This window comes from Balaenoptera ricei, chromosome 12, assembly GCF_028023285.1.
Source record: "Balaenoptera ricei isolate mBalRic1 chromosome 12, mBalRic1.hap2, whole genome shotgun sequence".
NCBI classification, from domain to species: domain Eukaryota; kingdom Metazoa; phylum Chordata; class Mammalia; order Artiodactyla; family Balaenopteridae; genus Balaenoptera; species Balaenoptera ricei.
In genome coordinates this window covers 27,861,710-27,883,749 of record NC_082650.1, presented here as the reverse complement: position 1 = coordinate 27,883,749, position 22,040 = coordinate 27,861,710, and the positions used below count along the sequence as shown (strand labels likewise).

The 22,040-nt window shown below is 40.8% G+C and overlaps 1 protein-coding gene and 1 long non-coding RNA gene across 8 annotated transcripts in view; one reads left to right on the top strand and one right to left on the bottom strand.

Moving 5' to 3' along the window:
- The window catches only part of PDE7B (phosphodiesterase 7B), a 346,677-nt gene that overhangs the window by 251,443 nt on the left and 73,194 nt on the right, over positions 1–22,040 (top strand). For all 5 annotated transcript variants that reach the window (XR_009506144.1, XR_009506145.1, XM_059941133.1 and 2 more), the window contains one exon: positions 11,702–11,785. Coding sequence is in view for 3 of the 5 variants with exons in the window: in XM_059941133.1 (XP_059797116.1) it covers positions 11,702–11,785 (84 nt within the window). In the remaining 2 variants the exon portion in view is untranslated. The remainder of the gene's footprint in view (positions 1–11,701; positions 11,786–22,040) is intronic.
- LOC132375892 (uncharacterized) lies at positions 970–20,224 on the bottom strand. Of its 3 annotated transcripts, none has more exons than XR_009506148.1 (4): positions 20,141–20,224; positions 17,942–18,137; positions 14,432–14,531; positions 970–1,322 (listed from the first exon to the last, which is right to left on the bottom strand). It is a non-coding gene; the product is annotated as an uncharacterized LOC132375892 (long non-coding RNA). The 3 variants fall into 3 exon arrangements; XR_009506147.1 differs by having other exon boundaries at positions 970–1,317; XR_009506146.1 differs by lacking the exon at positions 970–1,322 and adding an exon at positions 11,575–11,803.

The following is a 22,040-nucleotide window of genomic DNA, read 5'->3' as shown; positions in this document are numbered from 1 at the left end:
AGATTGGATTAGGACCCATCATAATGGCCTCATTTTAACTTAATCACTTCTTTAAAGGCCCAGTCTCAAAATATGGTCACATTCTGAGGTACTAAGGGGGTTACAGGTTCAATATATGAATGGAGGGCACAATTTAGCCCATAATATTGCAACTTTTAAAAGTTTAATTTTATTAAACCTCTACATTTCACAAGCACATTTGACTACAGCACCCTTAATTCACACTTAATTATATATCAAACAGTAATGTTACTGTTTGAATCTATTTTAACAATGACCTAGATTTATATAGCAATATCAATAATATTATTTATACAATACATAAAATGTAATTCAATGTAGAATTTATATATAATGTGTAGTATATTATGTATGTTTAACTTTTATATAGCAATATCAATAAGAATATTCTTAATAATAAACTTTATTACAAAAGGATTGACAAAGCACTTTTATCCACGTGATTTGATTCCTACCTTCTATGAGGTATACAGGGCAGATATTATTATCCCTATTTAACAAAACAGAAGATTGAATGAAACCCAGAACGGTTAATAGTTACCAAGTTCATAGAGGTAGTAAATAGCTTCTCATATTATTGGTTTCTTCTTTGTGATAGTTTTTCAATACTACATAATACCCACCCTCCCTTAACAATATACCATGGCTCTCACTTCAGATCAAGACATATTTGAACAAACGTATTGTACCATATTCGTTGAAAACACAGGCTGTAGAGCCAGTCATCCTGGTTGCAAATCTGCCTTCACACTCACTGACTATGTCATCTTGGAAAAGTAATTTAACACCTCTGTCTCCCAGGTATGACATAGACAACAGTACTTATTTAAGGGGGCTATTGAGAGGATGAAATAAGTTAATTCATGAAAAGTACTTCAAACATTACCTAGCACATACTGTATGCTCAATAAATGTTAGCGATTACTGTAGAAATATAAGCGACAGGTTTTAATAGCAAAATAACATCCTATAACATGGATGTAACATAATGGATTCAACCATTTCCCAACTGAGTCCAGTTTTTGCCATCTGTTTCCCTTCTGAAAAACAAAAAATGAACAACACTTGGAGTTTACAAGAGTCTCCGGTGCCATGTTGGCACAGATGCCTGGAATGAGGAACTCGCAGACACCTCTTAACCCTGAGCGGCTCCAGCGGTGAGTGTCGTGGCCTGATGATCCTTCTGAGGTCAGCAGACTTCGTGTGGAAGTCTCCTAAGAACAGGCCATCTCGTGGGACTTTGAGTATTTCCTGCCCGTGATCAGCAACATCTTTTCTTGCAGTATTTTGGCAGGTCTGTCCTTGTTCCCGGCCAGAATCAGGAAGTTCAGAAGCACATGAAAACAAACAATACATTGAAACGCTTCTCTCAAATTATTCAAAGTTCAAGAAAACAAGAAATTATTCAACAATATTAGGACTTGGTATTTTATCTTATTAATTATATTTGTTCTCGTTAATGTGCCCATCCTTTTCTTCCCAATAAATACTCTCTTTGGCACTGATTTCCAGGAGACTATTTTTTTTTTCTTGAAGTATATTTAGGTATAGGAAGTGATTAGACAGGGTATCACTATATTTTGCAAAAATTTGCAGGCATTTTCGGGACCAGGGCTGTTTTATCCTCTGTGCAATTTTCAAATTATATTTTGTTATTGATATCAATCTTAAGGATTACCAATGTTCTTAAGATCAGCATGATTTTTTCCTAAAAATCTCTTCCCTTTGTTTCAATCATCATAGCTGGATCAACTGCAAGCCAACACTGTAAAATTTCAAAACTTTACTTATTTTTTAAGATCATCTAAATATTGGCTCCTTAATAAAACCTTCCCAATTTCCCAACTCCATGTGATGCCCAAAGGACTCTGCTTCTATTTCACACTACTGTCACTCAGCTAAACCCAATGGACTTTTTTCAATCCTCATTTCACTTACACTTTCAGCAAGAGCTATCTGAAAGCCATTCCCTTTCTCTTGAATTACTCTCTTCCATGACAAATGAGCTTCTGGATTTCTTCCTACCTTTATGGCTGCCTCTTCTCCTTTATAGACTCCTTCTCCAGCAAGATATGTTAGAGTTGCTTAACCCTGGATGCCAGGCCCTATTCACTTATCACTTCATTTCCTAGGCAAATTTATACATGCCTGTAGTTTTATTTGATTTATAAATTTATATATTCATCCCAGACATTCCCTATGGGTCCAGACCCATATGTCCAACCGCCTACTTGACATTTTTGCTTTGAAATAACAGTAACACTTAAACTCAGTGTACAAAGTTGATCACATGAACTTCTCCCATATCTGGTCCTTTTAAAAGTCCCTTTCTCTGTGGTTAGCGTAATCAATCATCCAGTTACGAAAAGCCAGAAATCTAGGAATGATCCTTGATATTTCCCTCTCCCTCAGACCTCCCAGGCAATTCCACATGTCAATTCTACCTACTAAATATGTCTAAAGTCTATTCACTTCTCTGCCAGGACCACTACCATACTCCAAGCCACCACTTTTTCTCACCTGGACTGCTATCAATACAATGATCCCCTAACTAGTCCTTCTTGCCCCTTTCAATCCTTCTCCATTGTGCACCCAAAGTTGTTTTTTTCAACATGCGAATCCAATTATGTCATCTCCCCCTTAACATCATCTCATGGCTTCCTAGTTCTTTTGGAATAAGGTCAAACTCCTCAGCCTGTCCTGCAAAGCCCTGACACCTCTCCAGCCTCATTGTGCATCATGCCCCACCACATCCACTTTGTTCTTTCCCATGATACGCGCTAGGTCTTGTTACAGGAGCTCAGACACACCATCCTCCTGCAATAAAACCTTTGGACATGCACGCCTGTCTGCCTGGATTGCTGCACTCGGGGTAATCATGTAATGTATGATCCAATCAGAATACTTCCAAGTGTGAAAGGGGCACTATTACTAATTACACCAGGAGAGACAATAGGCCTAAATCAAGACTTTCCAGGGCAAATCGGGACATATGTTCACCTTAAATTAACTCCTGTTCATTCCCAAGATCTCAGATCAAATGTCACCTTATCGGGGAGGCTCACAACAACCTCCCTAGCAAAGTGAAGTTCATTATAACTTTCTTAACATCAATAGACCTCTCTTTTGTTCCAGTACCCAAAGTTGCAACTTTACATTTATGCATATAACTCTTCTATGCTGTCCCCTCCAAGAGAATGTAAACTCCATGAGGCAAAGACTGTTCCCAAGGTTCTTCACCATTGTATTGCCTGCCAAAAATATCATGTCTCATAAATATCATTTATATTAAATATCATTTATCAAATGAAGGACATGAAATGACTCCTCTCTGAGAATTTCCTTTTTCTGTGATTGGTACAACCAACCATCCAGTTACGCAAGACAAAAAACTACAAATTATCTCTGATGCCTCCCTTTCCCTCAGCCCCAGGATTCAGTCCCTCCCTGTGTCCATTTCCTTTGTAGCCTTCTCTCTCTCTTCCTCCTCCCCCACCTCTTCTGCTCTATGTATATTTTTTTTCCAGAAAGCTAACATACTCGTTAAATCCAAAGGACGTCTCTTCCTAGTGACAAGTGGTTTCAGAAAGAGTGTTCTAATTTAAATTATTTGCCTGTACCCACAGAAATTTGCTGACTGAAGACCTGGTATGAGAGTCTAAATCACACCTTCAATCATTGTTCTAAAATGTGAAGTCCTTTTAAATGTAAAATTATATTAAATTTTTTAATTGAACATTAAATGATTCTCTTTCAGTTCTGCTAACTGAAACATTTTTGTAGGTTACTAGGAAGTTATTTTAGACCCAGAAATGTCCAAGTTATTTATCCATATAAAATCATAAAACCTCACAGCACTTCTGAGACAGGGATCCAAACCCAAATATCCCAGTATCACTAAAAGTTAGATTCCTTCCTGGCTTTATACCCTATTTACTCATTTCTATGAATCTCTTCTAGATTATTAATGATCTTAGTGCCAAGATGACATCTTCTGTTCATTTGTGTTTCCCTTTCCCCACCTACTTTCCAACACTTTGTATAATGTTTTACATGACAGTTTATCAAAATGAACTGAATTAGTCTAGGGTCTCCTCAGAGCCTGCTCTAGAATTGGCCCCTTTGCTGACACACTTACCCAAAAGTTCTACTTCCCTACAAGATACCTAGCTCTCCAGTGGAGTCTAGACTCCCTGTAGTCTAACCTGCATCATCTGAGACTCATGGCTTCTAGTGTCATGATCTGTGGCACCCCTGTGGTCCTGGGCTTATAGTACTGACCTGAAGCCTCAAGATTTCCTCAGGACATAGCTTTGGTACTGACTTTCATTAACCCTGACCTGCTCAGCAGAGAGAGGAAAAACACAGCCTGGGAAGGTCAAGAAAGCCATGAAAAACGTCATGGGTGATCTGACTGGTCACTCTTGTAAAGAATGGAGACATTGGCTCTGCACAGCAGTGGTTTAGGGAGCAGTGGCTCCCGAGGCCACCTGGCTTCTGATCCCAGTTCAGTGACTTACAAACTCTGTGTTCCTCAGCACAACATGGATGTTATGCATACCTACCTCAGGCGGATGGTTATGAGGACTCAACCAGCTCATACATGTACAGTCCTTAAAACAGTTCCTGACTTTGAAATTCTCCTAAATAATACCTACAATGGTGGGGGAGGGCACAGGAATCTCAGAACAGCAACAAAATAATAATAATAGCTACTGTTTTTTTGTAGTTTTTTTTTTTGAGTGCCTATGATGTGCCAGGCATTGTGTGTGTGTGTTATATACATTTATTTAAAAATAGCAAACTTTGCTTCGGTGAGATTCTGGAGGTAAAAAGCATTATCCCAGAAATAAGTGAATAATGTGCAAGCTTATGCTGGTGTTTTCATTACTTAAGGCAGATCCAGATCACGTATTCCCTAAAATGACTCCTCAGATTATTCCCCTTATTCTCAATCTTTGCAAGAAGACATGTGCTTGGTGTCCTTTTAAGTTCTTTTACAGCTTCTTGGAATTCTCTTTAGGCATTCCTGCTGCTTCTCATTCAATATCTTTTTTTATTAGTCTTCTGTGTTCCTAGTGATTGTAACTTTTTTTCTCATTTCCCCCTGTAAAACCATCAAGCTAAAGAATGTCTAGTCTGAGTTAAAACATACCATACCCACTTTAGAAAATAAAAGCACTGCTATTTATATATTCACTTTTGCAGCATTTAAGTCCCAAAATGTGCATTTATCACAAAGTATTTAATAATTCTAAAGTTGCAAGGTAATACAGTATAGGCAATAGAATATTAACTCTAACTCGGTGAAATTTCCCTTTCTCTGAATTTTTTTTTTTTTTTTTTTTTTTTTTGGCTGTGTTGGGTCTTCGCTTCTGTGCAAGGGCTTTCTCTAGTTGCGGCAAGCGGGGGCCACTCTTCATCGCGGTGCGTGGGCCTCTCACTATCGCGGCCTCTCTTGCTGCGGAGCACAGGCTCCAGATGCGCAGACTCAGTAGTTGTGGCTCACGGGCCCAGTTGCTCCGCGGCATGTGGGATCTTCCCAGACCAGGGCTCGAACCCGTGTCCCCTGCATTAGCAGGCAGATTCTCAACCACTGCGCCAACAGGGAAGCACCCTTTCTCTGATTTTGACATAAAGTTCAAGGTTTTTTCAAAGAGAAGAAAAAAAGAACTTTTTTCACATGCAAGGAAAACTTTATATTGTTCCTTTTGCCAAAAGCATGGTTTCCGGACAAATAACTCCTGGTGCCTCTCTTTCCAACACACAAAGCTCTCTCAGCGACAGCCCAGAAAGACACAATTAGTGCAACAGATCACTGGAAAGGCTCTTAGTAACGAGACAGGCCCAGCCCCGCTCAAGAAAGTAAAGCAGAAGATTGAACCTCTGGGGGGGAAACTTGGGTCTAATCAGCCATCTTGGATCTCATGTGAGCTCACAGCCCTCAGAATAGCCCTCTCCGCCTGACTCATCTAAACTGGCTGCCCGTCCTATCCCATAAATCTGTGGAGTGATTAAATTGCACAAACTTTCTCCTTTTTATTTGGCTGGATAAACGTTTTAGGAGAAATAATTCACTTTGCTAATTGAGAGTAGTCATCTGAAATATTCACAGCCGCCAGCTCTGAGGCAGTGCAGCCTGTTGAAAGTTCCAGTGTGAGATTTGGGGATCTGGGTTCTCCCTGCCTTCATTTTGCAAGTTTGTGGCAGTGACATGAATTAGAAATGCCTAAGGAAGCTCAAAGGAATACCTTTCACGGGAGCGTCTTCTCTCCTGCCAAAATGCGCGGCCTAATAGCATCTTTCCGACTCTACGACCATCTTCCTCGTTCACTGTGGTGCCCTATGAATGTCTATCCCGTGGTCCCTGCAGCTGTTCTCATTATCTTCTTCCTTCGTCTCAGAGGCGATCAGAGCACAGTAGCTACTGCTCTGTTCCTTTCCTGCTTCTTTTCCCCACCCTGAAATGACCTTGACACCATGACTGGGGCCAAAGTCTGGTTCTCGTCATGTGGCCCGTGTTTCAGCCACTGTAAGTTGTCATCGCTGTCAGCGTCTCCACCCTCTTTGCCAGTTACATAAGAGGCCACATAACGTCTGCTCCCTCCCAAGCTTTTATTAAGCAGAGACGGCCTGAGAGGCCAAGTGGGCAAGAGGTCCATCCTGGAACCTCGTCCCCTGGGAGAGTGAGTGACTGTCTCAGCTCTCTGCCTGTGTTGCCAGCTTTAAATACCCGAGGACGACATGTTATGTTTTCGGCCTGAAGGGGCAAAAGAGAAGCAGCCCTTTCAAAATAAGAATTCCCCCGCTGTTTGTTTCCTTTTGGCACACAATAAGAACAGAGCGAGGACACGATTCTGAGCTGTCAACGCTTCCTCCCTGCTTCCACTGCACCTTCCGTTTGCCAGAAAAAAATTTGCTTCAGTTAAACAAGGGTCTAATGAATAGTCAAAGTAATTGTTTAGCTTGGATATAAGGCCTTAGGTAAACAGATGATTGCTTGAGACCGTGGGCCAGTAAAAGCAGTGCAGTAGGACGCCACTCGTTCTGTTCTTCGGACCAGTGGCCTCTGCTCCTCCAGGGAGCATGGTTACTGAATTATTTCTCTCTTCCCACGAGCGTGCTGAAGCAATTTAATATCAGAAGGGGCTCATGAAAGCAGGGAGAAGGAGCAAGAACTTTCTATATGAGAAATATATACTGAAAACATTCGTTTTACCCCATTCAAGCTTTGATTCAATAGAACACTGAAGATACGGAATCTTTGGTTTGTTTGTATTTAACTTTTCATGTTGAAGAATTTCTAAAATGCATTGTTAGCCCACTTACAGTTGTCCTGCCTCCTGCCTCATTAGTATTTTTAACATGATTTCATCCTTCTTCAAAGCAATTAGCTGCCACACCTAAAGGTCATCGTTAGGTTTATGAGTATCTGCTTCCAAGACTATAATAATAGTTACAGAAAGAATAAACACTGCAACGGAAACTTTCGGGTTTTGTAGTTTGTTTTTGTTGTTGCTGTTGATTTGTTTTGTTTGTTTAGGTATCTTTTCTATCAACATCCTTCATTGTTACTTGTCTCTTTTTCTCAAAAGTGGGCTGGCATCATAAAAAAATTATCTTAATTAAGAGCTTCGGTAAATTAGTTGCCAGGTCGTTTGAGTTCTGCTGAATAATATTTTTAATAATCGCTTTCCATTTCTTACTTGAAAATAATAGATGCCTTGTTGATCCAGAGCAGGATTTGGTTGTCTTATTCATGCAGCCCATTTCCACTGAACTGCTATTTGAATAAACAGCATCTATCTGATTGAATCTCAAATTCATCAAGGGGGTAGATTCCCCTGGTATTTAGTTTCCTGGAATCATGATGAATATATATTTGGTTTATGGGCAACTAGCAATCAGAGCATACATTATGCAATAAAAAGTTACTGCTTAACTGTTTATACGGTTTTTTTATCCTGATGCTATAGGAGAATGGTTGGTTAAGAACATGGGGTTTGGAGCCAGTTCTGAGTTTGAGCACAAGCTCCCCACTCACTAGCTCTGAGCACAGACAAAATATCAAATTTCCATTAGCTTCAGTTTCCTCATCTGTGAATGGTATAATAATAATAATAATAATAAAATACCTCCTTCATTGGGTTGTTGGGTAGATGATATGAGATAATGCATGTAAAATGCTCAGCACAGCATAAGTATTCATTAATGTTAATCATCATGTTATTTTTCAGGCACCTGATAATTTCCTCACAAAAATCCTGTGGGGAGGCAGGGGGGGAAATGCTATATAATGCATTAAATATTAGAAAACTGGACCTCGAAGTAGTTATTGATTTGCCCAAGGTCACCAAGGTGGCAAAATACTGATCCTCTCAGTAACAAGTGTTTCCTGACTCTCAGCGTATCACCACCCCGCCTTTTACCCGTTCCGCCACCTAGTGCTGTCTCCTCACAGTTTCTCTAAATCTGAAGTCGAAATCTAAAGTCATGATGATGGGCCACCTCTGCCTTAGACTCTCAGATGGACAAATGGAATAAACTCTGGAAGAGGCTTTAAAACCCACATTGATATTACACAGAAATTCTCTGGGAAAATAGTATCATCAGAACTACAAAGTCAGGATGAACTCTTTGGTAACACTGAGAAGCAAATACTGGTGAGGAAGTGAGTTCCAATTAGTGAGCTTGAAACCTATAGGAGAAGCCCAAAGGGATGACGCAACAGGTGAACAAATCCACAAGCCGAGCCAGCTTTAGACCAAATGAAGACAGTCTCATCTCTGCATAGGTTTTCTTTTATTATTATTTATTTATTTACATGGTTAAGCCGGGTCTTAGTTGCGGCAGGCTGGCTCTTTAGTTGTGGCTTGCTGGCTCCCTAGTTGTGGCATGCAAACTCTTAGTTGTGGCATGCATGTGGGATCCATTTCCCTGTCCAGGGATCAAACCCGGGCCCCCTGCATTGGGAGTGCGGAGTCTTAACCACTACGCCACCAGGGAATCCCAGTCTGCCTAGGTTTTCAAGTGTATGTCTATCTTACTGTCACTCATAAAATATAAATTCATTTAAAGGCAGTGCTGAATTTGTTGTATCATTTTTAACATGCTGTATTTTCTTGATAAATACTGAAAGCACAGCTTCTATCATGTGGAGGTCTATGACTTTTTTTTAACTTTAAAAACCAGGTGCGCACACTTCATAGACAAAAAAATCAATGGTATTGAGAGGAGAGATCTTTGCCTATGAAGTTTAACAACCTGGATTTAAGGACTGGCCCTGCTAATTATAAGCTTAAAGCACCATAAACTCAGGCAGTCAATTAAAGTCAATAGACAAATGGATAAAGAAGATATGGCATATATATACACAATGGAATATTACTCAGTCATAAAAAAGAATGAAATTCTGCCACTGCAGCAACATGGATGGACCTAGAGAATACTATGCTTAGTGAACTTAGTCAGAGAGAAAAAGACAAAAACTGTATGATATTACTATATGTGGAATCTAAAAATTAATACAAATGAATGTATATAGCAAAACAGAAAGAGACAGATACAGAAAACAAATCAGTGGTTACCAGAGGGGAGAAAGAAGAGGGGAGGGGCAAGATAGGGTTATCAGATTAAGAGATGCAAACTACTATGTATAAAATAGATAAGCAACAAGGATATACTGTATAGCACTAGGAATTGCTGTCATTATCGTGTAATAACATTTAAAAAAATATAATCTGTAAAAACACTGAATCACTATGCTATACACCTGAAACTAATATAATATTGTAAATCAACAATACTTCACTAAAACATAATAAAAGTTTAAACATAAATAAAGTCAATCTACTGAGGTCTGAGTCCTGAGCTGAGGCCAGTAGGGTGAATAGCAATCATTCACCCTCTTTTTCTGAGCCTCTATTTTCTCACCTATAAAGTAAGGGTAATAATAGTGACTCTCCTCACAAGGCTATTGTGAAGATCCAATGAGAAAAACAAGAAAATAAATATACCATGATGTTTGTGAAAGTGCTTTGTAAACTCTTTAGAGAGTTATAAACATAAGGTGTTGAAGACAACTCGAGGAGAGGAAAACTCTTCAGCTTTTTCTGGTGGCTTTCCTATAACTATTGACCATCCAGCCCCACGAATTTACCAGATACTAGCATTCTCTTCTTTAATGTCAGATTATATTCATATTTTTTTTATATTCATATTTTTAAATGTACTTTTCCATCTCTTCTCTCCTCCTCCCACTTTACTGTGTTCCATAAATTGTAATGTTCTTTAATATCAATATGGCACTGCAATATCAGATTATACAAAACATTAAATAAAACATCAATATAAAATTCAAAGCAAAGAATAGCCCAAGGGCTCACAGCTTACAGTTTACAAGCCCATGTGTACACAAGGCGCATCTGTGAGGGATATTTTAAACACTGTCAGTTGCATGGGTTATAGCTGATGGAGATCTCATCCAGGCTCTGGTTAACTCCAGGAGTTAATGAGAGAAGATTGTTCCTGCTCTCGTAGGCTGAGGCCCTAGTGCCACCTCTTGTCTGGGAAAGAGTGGTTTATGGAAGTGGAGGCATTACTCTTGGAACTGAAACCTTCCCCAATTCAAGTCTTCCGGAAATACATTAGGTCTCTTGTATTTTTACCTCTCCTCTGATTCCATATTATATGTACTAATTGGTGAATTTGGTCATTATATCTATTCTTGTTAATAGAAGACATTCACTTAGAGTTTGCTAAGTACCAGACAACACACAAAGCACTACAGAGAAATGGAAAACACATAATATGCATGATCCCTGCCTTGCAGAATTGTAGAAGGAAGTAAAACCGGCATTTATTTCCAGGCAGCAAGTGTTATTTTAGATTCTCCAACCAATGACACCTTGAAGTGAAGCAACTGAGGCTCAGAGAAATAAATTTTCTAAGATCACACAGGTAGCAAGTGTCTGAGCCAGGTTTATCCAAGGTCTACCTTGTTCTGAAGTCCACGTGAAACCTTTCCACTCAACTTCACTACTTTCCTTAATCAGGGAAAGTGAACACAGACATTAAAGGAAACCTACAAATGAATAAGGACTAGAAATTCTACGGACTCATAAGTGCAAGGGAGACTGAGTGTCTAAAGTACCCGGAGCTAGACTGGCCCTGATCTGAGCAGCTTCTCAAGCAGGTCAATGAATGATACAACCTGAGAAACAAGTAAGGCGGATGCCAGCCAGAAAAAAAAACAAACAAACTGTGCTGGAACCAAGAAAAATAGCACTGTGGGCAATTATAACTTCTAATTAGAATAAAAGCTATAATCCCAGCACACCGTTTTGTCCTCCAGATTAAGATGCTTCATCTTTATGGCACTAGGAAGAATAAAAAAGACTATGGAAACTTTGTAAATTACCAAAATGTTCACAGACCTATCTTCCAGGCAAATATAAAGGAGTGCTGCTTCATTTGTTAGAATATTGCCAAATTCATTACTCTCAGCATTCATTAAACATCCCTTCCCACATAGCGCTCTCTTAAACAAGGTGAATGGAATCATTTTTCTCCTGATATTTGGTGTAGGTTCCAGTGACATAAGTGGGTAAGAGGATTTACAGAGGAAAAGTGAATACACTTGGCAACGTTTTCAAACATTTGCTTGGATTTTGTTTTCTAGGAGATGTACGACTGAGGGGTCAGACGGGGGTTCCTGCTGAACGCCGCGGCTCCTACCCATTCATCGACTTCCGCCTCCTTAACAGTGAGTAATCAAGTGTACCTGGAAAGGAACAAATGTTTCCTTGAAAAAAAAATTCTCACTTCCCGCTGAACTTCAAAACCCTTGGAGGTCCGCCTTCCTTCCTCCATCTCTCCCTGACCAGTTGCAAATTAACCCTTGGTCTTTAGATTTCCTTACTAGTGAAGTCATTCAGGCCCTGCCCTACCTCACAGAGCTTCAGTGAGGGTCCAGTGAAATCATGCCAGCTTTAAAAATGTAAATCTTGAAAACAGTGAAGCCCGACACGAGGAAGCTATTCCTTTCATTATCCAGGACATTCTCTCCACCTTCAGCCAGGACTAGACTAGAGGAGATTCTATTTTATTTTTAAAACCCCACAGGATAACCTATTGTACAGCTGCCCTTAGTAACTATCCATTATCTGATTTTCCCTTCTTTATCTAATCTAAGTCTCTGAGGTCCGTTCTTGCATCCCTGGTAAAATGCTTCACCATGGCGAAGTCCTTTCCGTCTGCACTTGCTGCTGCTTCCTTCATTATGACTACTTCAGAAGTTCATTTATTTCTAACTTTCCCCTTCATATACTATTCCTCCTTTGGAGATTTGCTCAACCTCTGGTTCATAATTCTCTTAATTTCAGGTTCCTTTGGAAACCCAAACCAGTACCAGTCACCCCTCCAGATTTCATGTCTTCTAACTATCACAATCATCCTTCACTTGGGACTTGGGGGTGGGGAATGAAGAAAATGGATAAATTTCACAACTTGCTCCAAGGTTTTTGGCATGTGGTTCTCATAGCACTTCCCATCCATAAATTTCAAAGTGCTGGGTTGCACCCACAAAATATTACTTTCCTTTGGCATAAACAAGTTCAACTCAAGAGGTAATTTGATTTACCTTGACCCCTGAAAATTACTAGGAGAAATTGGAACTTGCTATTTCTGATCCTTAGATCCGCCAAAGGCCAGTGAAAGATGGACATGTGTATTTCTCCTGGCTTGTCCACCTCCCATATCAGTGTGCAATATCTGTTTTTTCAGCTCTTTCAGAGACACAGGGATTCGGAGTAACTCTTTTCATACTAGAGACAGCTTCCCCCACCCAGACCCAAAAAAATGCATTTTAGATTATACAGTTGAGTTCCTAGACTAATGCAATATTGGTTACAGCCTATGGGGAGCTCTGATGGTGTCTCTTACCCCGCCTTATAACCCTGAATGCGTTGTTCCAGCTACCCATGGAAGTTATCCCTTTGACAGCCCCTAGCCTGTATGGATTTCCAGGTCCCAGGCATGTGGTCCCAATTCACTGTCTCCTATAGACCAGGACTCTCAATGGCATCACATACTGAGGGTCAGAGGCAGAAAATAACCAAAAAGCCTCTTTTCAATAGTAAATGAGATGTTATATCATGGGTCCTAATATACGCCATGAACAAATTAGGAAAATAGGAGACATTTCTCCTTATAATTCCAAGGTTCCAAATGATAAACTTTTTTTGTTTATCCTAGTGTTAATGAGCAACATCAACTACTAATGATAGTTATCCTTGCAGGTGGGATTATGGAATATTTAACTGTCTACATCTTAGGTTTCTGTAACACTTGGATTTTTTAAAAGTACTTTGTTTCACTTTTTAAGCTGAAAAAAACTGGAAATTATAAAAATTTAAAGAGAAACTCAATGCAGGTAATACTTTGCTGTTATATTACTCACAACATAATATTAGACCATCTGTAAGCAGGTGCCATCCTGTCATCCCTCTGCCGTAGATCCTCCAGGAACTTCCTGCTACCTGGACTCAACCCTAGCCTCCATCCCCCGACTCTCTGCCCTCCATCCCCGTTTCACCTCGCCTGTTGCTCATGACCTCCCACCCGCCGAGTGACAGTGTTGGCCATTCATCCTGCAATTCCCTTTCTCCTCTGCTCAGCACTCCACTCTGGATAACTGTTTCACTCGTATTTCTTTATCAGTAACATATGCTAAGGCAATAATAATTTGCCTTCACTGTACTTTGTTTTCTAAGTGTTCTCAATTTTTTTTCCTCAATACAAAAAACCACATCCCAAGATAGACTACAGGATCCGAAAGGATATTCTCTTTATAGTTATTGACATCTTAGTAACTTCTGTTAACTGACCAATTAAAGGGTCCCCTTGAAAAGATTATATTAAATAATTATAAATGTCAATCATCCTCTTCATTTAACCAGACAAATCAGATAGAACTGAAGACCTCTGAGATTTTTCCTTATTTGTGATACTACCCATTCCATTGTCTAGAACCAATGACATTACTGTGGTCACTCTCCACAGTTTCCTTAGTCTACAGTTAAAGCAGCTTGTCACCAAGTAGCAGCAGATGTGTGCATATCTGTGTTATATAGAGTCACATAAGATATATGTGTCACGTCTCCTACTGCCTTATCATGTACAGTCTACTTAATTGTCTTTGATCTCCTTCATGTCCGTGTTGTGGTTTGCCTGAGTTGTTAGTGTGTGCTTTCTGCCTAAAGGGAAACATTTTAAATATAACTTTATAAAAAATTTGAAATAAACCCCTGAGAATATTTTGAGACTTCCTCCTAAAGCTTTTAGTTTTACCAGCTGATTCCAATTCTACATGATAAGTACCAAACTAAAGTGATTTTTAAATGTAATTTACCTTAATTTTGAGTCAGTTTTTTCCAAGAATAGGCACAGACCCACTTTCCTCAGGTGCTTGCAGTTCTGCACACTCTCCCAAGGTAGAATCTCATCTAGGACTTTAAAAAAAAAAAAGTTTGTATGAAAAACTGAATCACCATAGCCTCTCTTCCCTGTGTCTGCATCCCTGCAACATTCCTCCTAAAAGGCTCTGTGAAACCTACATGGCTGCCATTCCCTGTCCAAAGTGTCCCTCCCTGGTGGCTTACCCTCTACCACCCATCTCAGCTACGCCTTGAATGGCTGAAACATGCAGAAGCAAAAAGGTACACTAAGTAGTAAGACCCATTGTACTTCTCCATGGGCCCCACTAGCCACAGCCCCCAACCTGTCACAACAGGACAGGAGACATCAGAATTCATATCTAAAATAACTTTCCTTCTATCAGAACACAGTCTCTAGATATTCAAACAGAGAACTAGAACAAGGATGGGCAAACAACAGCTAATGCACCTAATCTGTGTCCCTACCCTGCCTGTTTTTGTCAACAAGATTTTGTTGGAATACAGCCATGCCTATCCATTTATATATTGTCTACAGCTACTTTCACCCTACAACGGCAGAGTAGCTGCAACAAAGACCATATGGCCCACAAAGCCCCAAATACTTAGTATATGGCCCTTTACAGAAAAAAGTTACCAACCTTTAAGTTAGATTTTTAATCAGGGTAAAAGAGTTTATGACATCATTATAGGCACATTCAGTCCAGTCTGTTTTCCTTTGTTAATGTCATATTTTTTTTCTTTTCAATTCCCAGTGCCATCACGTTACTTTAAGAATGGACTCACATTAACAAAATTTACATGCAGTAGAAGTATAAACAAAAAGGGAAACTCTTGCTGATCCAGATTTTAAACTCCACAAGTTTAATTTCTAAATGCACAAATTTTTTTTGCAAGAGGTGCTCCTTTCCCCATATTCTGTGAGGGCATAGTACTACCATGCCCATGTACCTGTCATCTACGTGTAAGGTGACAATATATACCTGGTTTGCCGGAGATAGTCCTAATTTGCACCTGTTGTCTAGGCATACCTATTAATAATGCCACCTTTCAACTCCCAAAACATCCTGATTTGGACAATAAATTACAAGGCCAATGGATTGTATGGTTTTTCCCCCAAAAAGTACTCTGAGACAACACCCTTCCTATGTCACATGCAATATGAGGATAAAGATCAGAAAATCCTCCTCATAAGAAATTCATCCAGATCAATAGAAACATGTGAGATAAAATTACTTGTTAAGAGCCAGTTTCATGTTCTATTTATATTTCATACAATTTAGAAAAGAGGCATCTATATGAATTTCTAGAAGCTTCTCTGGATAAGTAGCAGGAAACCGTGGCTTCAGCACCATTGTGTGGGACACAGGAATTATAGACTTCTAAAGAAGAGAGTCATCTTTACCTCTAAGCATGGAGAGGCAGAACAGAATGAGAAAAAAGGGTGACAATTATTTTTAATCCACATGAGGTTCTAAAACAGAGAACTGGAGGAGGGCAGGAGGGATGGAAATGTAATGGCTCGTATTATCCCCATGCTGATTTCCTATGTACTGACTTCATTTACTGACTTTGTTTGGGGGGATACTAGAGAGGGGAAAATGTAGAGGAGTGTTCGGAGAGACGGGTGGCCAGAGGTGAACGTCGCAGAAGCAATTACAGTTTCTGCAGAGCAGGTGGCTCCAGTGACCCCTGCTACATCTCTGTCTCCTGGCTTAATATAATCAGGAGCCTGAGTAGATAATGACTAGGTGGAGGTGTTCCCGTGGCAACCACTTCAGAGCAACACGATGTGATTTCCACACTGGCTCAGCAAAGGAAGTGACATACAAAGCAAACATGCCCAGTGACTGTGGAGCTTGAAGAAAGAAGGAGCATCAGCTGGAGGTTTTAGGGCACAAAATATCAGCTGCCACAGAGAGCCTGGAGCTCCAGACCAGCCCCGAGGCTGTGCAGTAGTAGGTTAATTGGCTATTTGGCTTTTCCTGTCAGTTAATTTGCTAATCTTGATGTTTAAAGTTCTATTCCTCCAGATCTGCCTCTCCAGGCAGGGCCATTTTAGCTGTACAGGCATGAGGTAATTTTAGTAGCGCTACCAAAATATTTTCCTTTGATCATTATTTCCAAAAGAGAATATTTGCAAACATATATATATTGACCTTTTTATGAAGAACTGACCCAGAGACTCAAATGTGTTTTTTTTAATGCTTTTTTAAAAGCTTCCATCTAAACACATTACACCCTGCAGAAATATAAAATACATTCACAAAATGACAGTCAACCAAAAGCCACCCTGCATGTTACAAACCATCTGGTGCTAAGTGATATCCCCATCTTAAAGAGGGAGGGGCGGCAATTTGATTATAAACTCCATTTTCTAAGAGAGAATTCCTAGCAGATGGTGACAGCCTTTCAGTAATCTTCTGAAAGATAACTTTTTTAAAATTGAAGTATAGTTGATTTACAATGTCATGTTAGTTTCAGGGGTACAGCACAGCGATTCAGATATAGATATAAATATAAATATATATATTATCTTCAGATTCTCTTCCCTTATAGGTTGTTACAAAATTTTGAGTATAGTTCCCTGTGCTACACAGAAGGTTCTGGTTGGTTATCTATTTTATATATAGTCGTGTGTATATGTTAATCCCAACCTCCTAATTTATCCCTCCCCTCCCCCACCTTGAATGATAACTTTTAATGTTACGTATGAGAACCACACAAAATGTAAAGAACCTAAACTAAAATGTGACTGCTGAGATATTGTTTAGGGTGCAAACTTGCAACTAATAGATAAATAAGTTCTGAAGATCTAATGCAGAGCATAGTGATTTTAGTCAACAGTACTGTATTATATACTTCAAAGTTGCCAAGAGCTCTTAACTGTTCTCACCACAAAAAAAAAGAAATGTTAGCTAGGTGAAGGAATAGAGGTGTTAACTATCGCTACAGTGGTAATCATATTGTAATACATAAAGGTATCAAATCAACACGTTTGTACACCTTAGACTTACACAGTGTTCTATGTCGTTATATCTCAAATTGTTTTAAAAAAGAAAAATTTAAAAACAGAAAATAGACACTTCCCTGGCGGTCCAGTGGTTAAGACCCTGCGCTTCCATTGCAGGGGGCGTGGGTTCGCTCCTGGGTCAGGGAACTAAGATCCCACATGCTGCACAGTGTGGCCAAAAATATATATATATTAAAAACAAAAAATAAAAACATCCTTTAAAAAATGTTACTGTGATTTGAAAGAAGTCATGCTCAGAAGATGATATCCCACCAGCCCCAAACCCCGGCCCCCAGCCCTGTGCTCCCCAAGCAGAGAAGGGAGGCGCTGGCTGGGACCAGCTCAGACTTCTCCAAGGTTAACGCCCCACAATTTCAAAGTTCAATATTTGCCTTCCTCTGGGAGAAAGGCAAGGCATTGGTTGTGGTTGTGGTTGTGATGCCTTCTGACTCACCTGGAACGTACTCCGTGATGGGCACTCAGGGTTTCTGGCTGCAGGCTCCCCAGCACTTCAGATGCGGAAGTGCCAGACCAGTAGGATGGTTAGCCACCGAAACGCCACCGCACTGCAGAAGACAGAGTTGACGGTGTCCGCACTGTTTCCCTCGTTCCCTGTCACTGTTTATCACTGGCCATCAGTGGAGTGCTTCCTAGGATAAGCAGTATGCCAGGCCCCAAAGATACGAATATACGTGAGACATAACCACTGCCTTCAAGGAATTTACAGAGACATAAGCAAATACATTTTGATATGACTGATACATCTAATAATACATGTGTCTAGAATAAGAGTACACATAATATGAGAAACATATATGTGTAAACAAGATTCAGAGGAGAGAGTGATAAACTTGGGGGAAGTTAAAGAAAGGAAGAATTAACTCTATCTTGGGAAATGAGAGAAGGCTTTCTGGAGGAACTAAAACATGAGCAGCTCTGAAGCAACGATGATGTGAAGGAGGGCTGCGCACTGAGGCCAATGTTTAGGGCTTCAGGACCTAAGGAACCAGGAAAGAGTCGTCAGCCCTTCTGCTCAACTAGATGTAGGTGTTGTTGGAGGATGCAATATTCAAGGAGGAGCCAAACAGAGAAGTCAAGAGAGATCATGCAGTAGCCCTGACTGTCTGAGGAAAACCGTATTCAAAAGGAAAGAGTTTTCACCCTCTAAAGCCAGAACTGAAAATAGCCCTTGCCTTCTATTAACCTGGCTGATATCATTTAACAAATTTATTTTTTATCTGAGTGATGAAAAACAGACAATTGAATCCGTGAGCCCAGTATTTCCTCTGGGCTGTTATCCACTCATTCAACAAACATTCGCTCTATGCCCAGCAGGCTGTGAGGCCAAGGTGCCCTGGGCCACGCCAATAACCACCGGGCTGAGACAGCGTTTTACATGATGACTAGCTCCTGTCTCCGATGACAGTGGACTGGAGTCTGCCAGATCCACCAAACACAAATATCCGAATAATTCCTTTCCTGTCAACAAGGACTTGGGGGGTGGCGGGATGGCACCTACTACATCCCTGGGCTGAAGATTCTGAGTGCTTAAAAGGAAACTTTGAGATACTCCTCTACCCTCAAAGACCTAGCAACCTTATTAGAGGGATAAGACAAATACACATTATACCAAGGACCATACAAGAGCATAAATGAACGAGTTCTTAAGTAAATGACATGGACAGTAAATCAGAGACAAGAGAAGGCAGAGATTACTGAATTGCCCTGAGCAGTAGAAGAGGACTTTATGGTCTCATGCTGAAATCTAAAAGATAAGGCAGAGTGTTGACTGGTTCAGGAATTGCCTAGAAGTGAGACTGAGCTGACATATGGGAGATATTAAGCACTGAGTAGGAAGAAGGTCCAAAAAGTAGTAAAATACGTTGACTAGAGAGAAAAATGAAAAGGCTTGGAATGCCAAGATAAAGGATTTGAACTTGATTCATAAAGCAAACAGGATCGCTAGAGAATTTTAAGAAAAACGTGGATAAAGTAGTGTTTCAGAAAATTAACTCACATCCATACGTTAGGGGGAACAGACCCAATGAATCAAAAGAAATATAGTCAGGTGGCAGACTATGATGGCAGTAGAAATAAAGGTATAAATCCAGACATGATGTGGAGAAAAGGAGATAAAATGTGCTGATACTGAAGACTGGACATTCCAGAGGTTGGTCTGGTCATCTGAAAACCTGGAGGTGAGGTCAACGGTGAGGAAAGTGGAGGGTGATGGGGAAAGTATGGTAAGCTCAGTCAGGACAAGTTGTTTGTAGGAGAGTCAAGTGGAAATGTCCAGGAGAAAGCTGGAAATAAGGGATTGCAGTGCAGGGCAGGGAGGCCTGTTTTGTAAGCTCCATTTGGGAATCACATCCGTCCATGAGCCATATGGCCAGAATAGGTATCACAAAATCAACGACTACTTTGTTCAAATGCTTCTAGAGTATTAGTTTATAATAAGCTTGATTTAGCAAAGCACAAGACAGTTGACGAGAAAGCCCACAAGGAAGGAAGTTTCACCAGCAATTTCTTTTCCTCTGTGAGAAATAATTTAGACATCACAGTTCAGACACCTCTCCCCAACCCTCCGCTCATGGATTCTTTTCGGTACAAACGTGGCTGCTTATATCAGAGCCCAGAGGGTTTGCTAACTCACCTGAACACAGCACAGAGAAATGGTAGTTTTCTACTGCAGCATTTCCTTGAATAAAACCCTAACCCACCTGGAGTATTTCTGGCATAGTGGTGTCTTTGGATTTCTGGAGACAGTAAAATATAGAGGGAAGCAAGAGTAAGTCAAGTTTTTTTGACTGAAGTTTCCCTCTGAGTCACTGAGCTAGAATGACTTGTTTGTTAAATAAAATTAAATTCAACCTACCCAGAAGCAGTCACAGCCGATCTCTTGTGACTTCATTAAATAAACAAAATGAGGGGTTATGTCCTCTCATTGCCACCCTACTCTCAAAGTTTCAGAAGAACTGAAAGACTCACCATGGTCCCCATTGAACTACATATGGAAAAATACAGTGTTTCCATCCTTAAAATCTTTTGTGTGTTTCCAAACTGAGCTCTCAGAGTTAACACACAAGATCAAGATCTTGTTTCCTTTCTAACTAGCAAACCAGATTGCCTTGGGGCACCTGGGTGGTTTATTACTGATAAGTAACCTTAAGAGGGAGGGCAGTAGAACACAGGCCCGAGGAAAGTGGCAGCAATTACAGAGGAAAATCCCAAGGGAAGGTGGCCAATGTCACTGCACCTAACAACGGTCACCACAACAGCCTTAACCTGGGAGGTGCTTAACCCCAGGTCCAGGATGCAGGTGGCTGGCGGTGGAGCCCTCTCAAGCAAGGCTCCCCAAGGCTGCAGTCTCCCCAAGGCCGAGAAGCACAGGAGGGCTGCTGCGAGCACTAGAAATAAGAGGCCTTCACACCCCCGCAGGCTGCTTCTCTGCCGGGTCCACCATGGCTGCCCACCTAGATCCCCGCGCACACTGAACCACAGTCAGCAAAGGAGACTGGCAAAAAGACGATGAACTTGCAAGTCAGACCTGAGTTTGAATCTTTTTTTTTTTTTTTTTTTTTATAGCTACTTTATTTATTTATTTATTATTTATTTTTGGCTGTGTTTGGTCTTCGGTTCGTGCGAGGGCTTTCTCTAGTTGCGGCAAGCGGGGGCCACTCTTCATCGCGGTGCGCGGGCCTTTCACTATCGCGGCCCCTCCCGTTGCGGGGCACAGGCTCCAGACGCGCAGGCTCAGTAGTTGTGGCTCACGGGCCCAGCTGCTCCGTGGCATGTGGGATCTTCCCAGACCAGGGCTCGAACCCGTGTCCCCTGCATTAACAGGCAGATTCTCAACCACTGCGCCACCAGGGAAGCCCCTGAGTTTGAATCTTACATCTTTTGTGAGCGCGGAAAAGATGCTCAAACTACTTAATGTCCACACATATGGAGGGACATTGTAACACCAGACTCATTGGGTCAAGGTGAGAGGTAAATGAGATCAATGTGTCCAGCAGCCCGTCTGGCTCCTAATAGGTCCTCAGTAGATGTAGTTTAACTTTGGATGTACCTACTGCCTCTGCTGAGTATATGCCTACCTGGCCACCTCCTCCTAGGAGACATCTACATTCGTCCCTCCGTGTCCACAGGGGATTGGTTTCAGGAGCCCTGGGCCACGTGGATACCAAAATTGGCGAATGATCAAATCCCTTACAATCCGTCCTCATCCGCGGATGCGGAACTCATGGATACGAAACCTGCGGATAGGGAGAGTTGTCTGTCTGTCTTCACCGCTTGAGCCCTGGCCCAGCATTATGACCTTTGTGAAGACTCCCTCAACCCTCCCAGCTAACTAATTATTCCCGCTTCTGTGCTCCCACCATATCTCCAAGAAAGTATCCATCACACTGTAACTGCAAACTCTTTGAACCTGAATCTACAGATAGTATATTCTCAAAACATCCTGAGGTGATCCGATGCAGCAAACCTGGACCTTCTATGAGTATTTGGAAACCCCTGACACAGGTCAGTTATGTCACACACATATCATATCA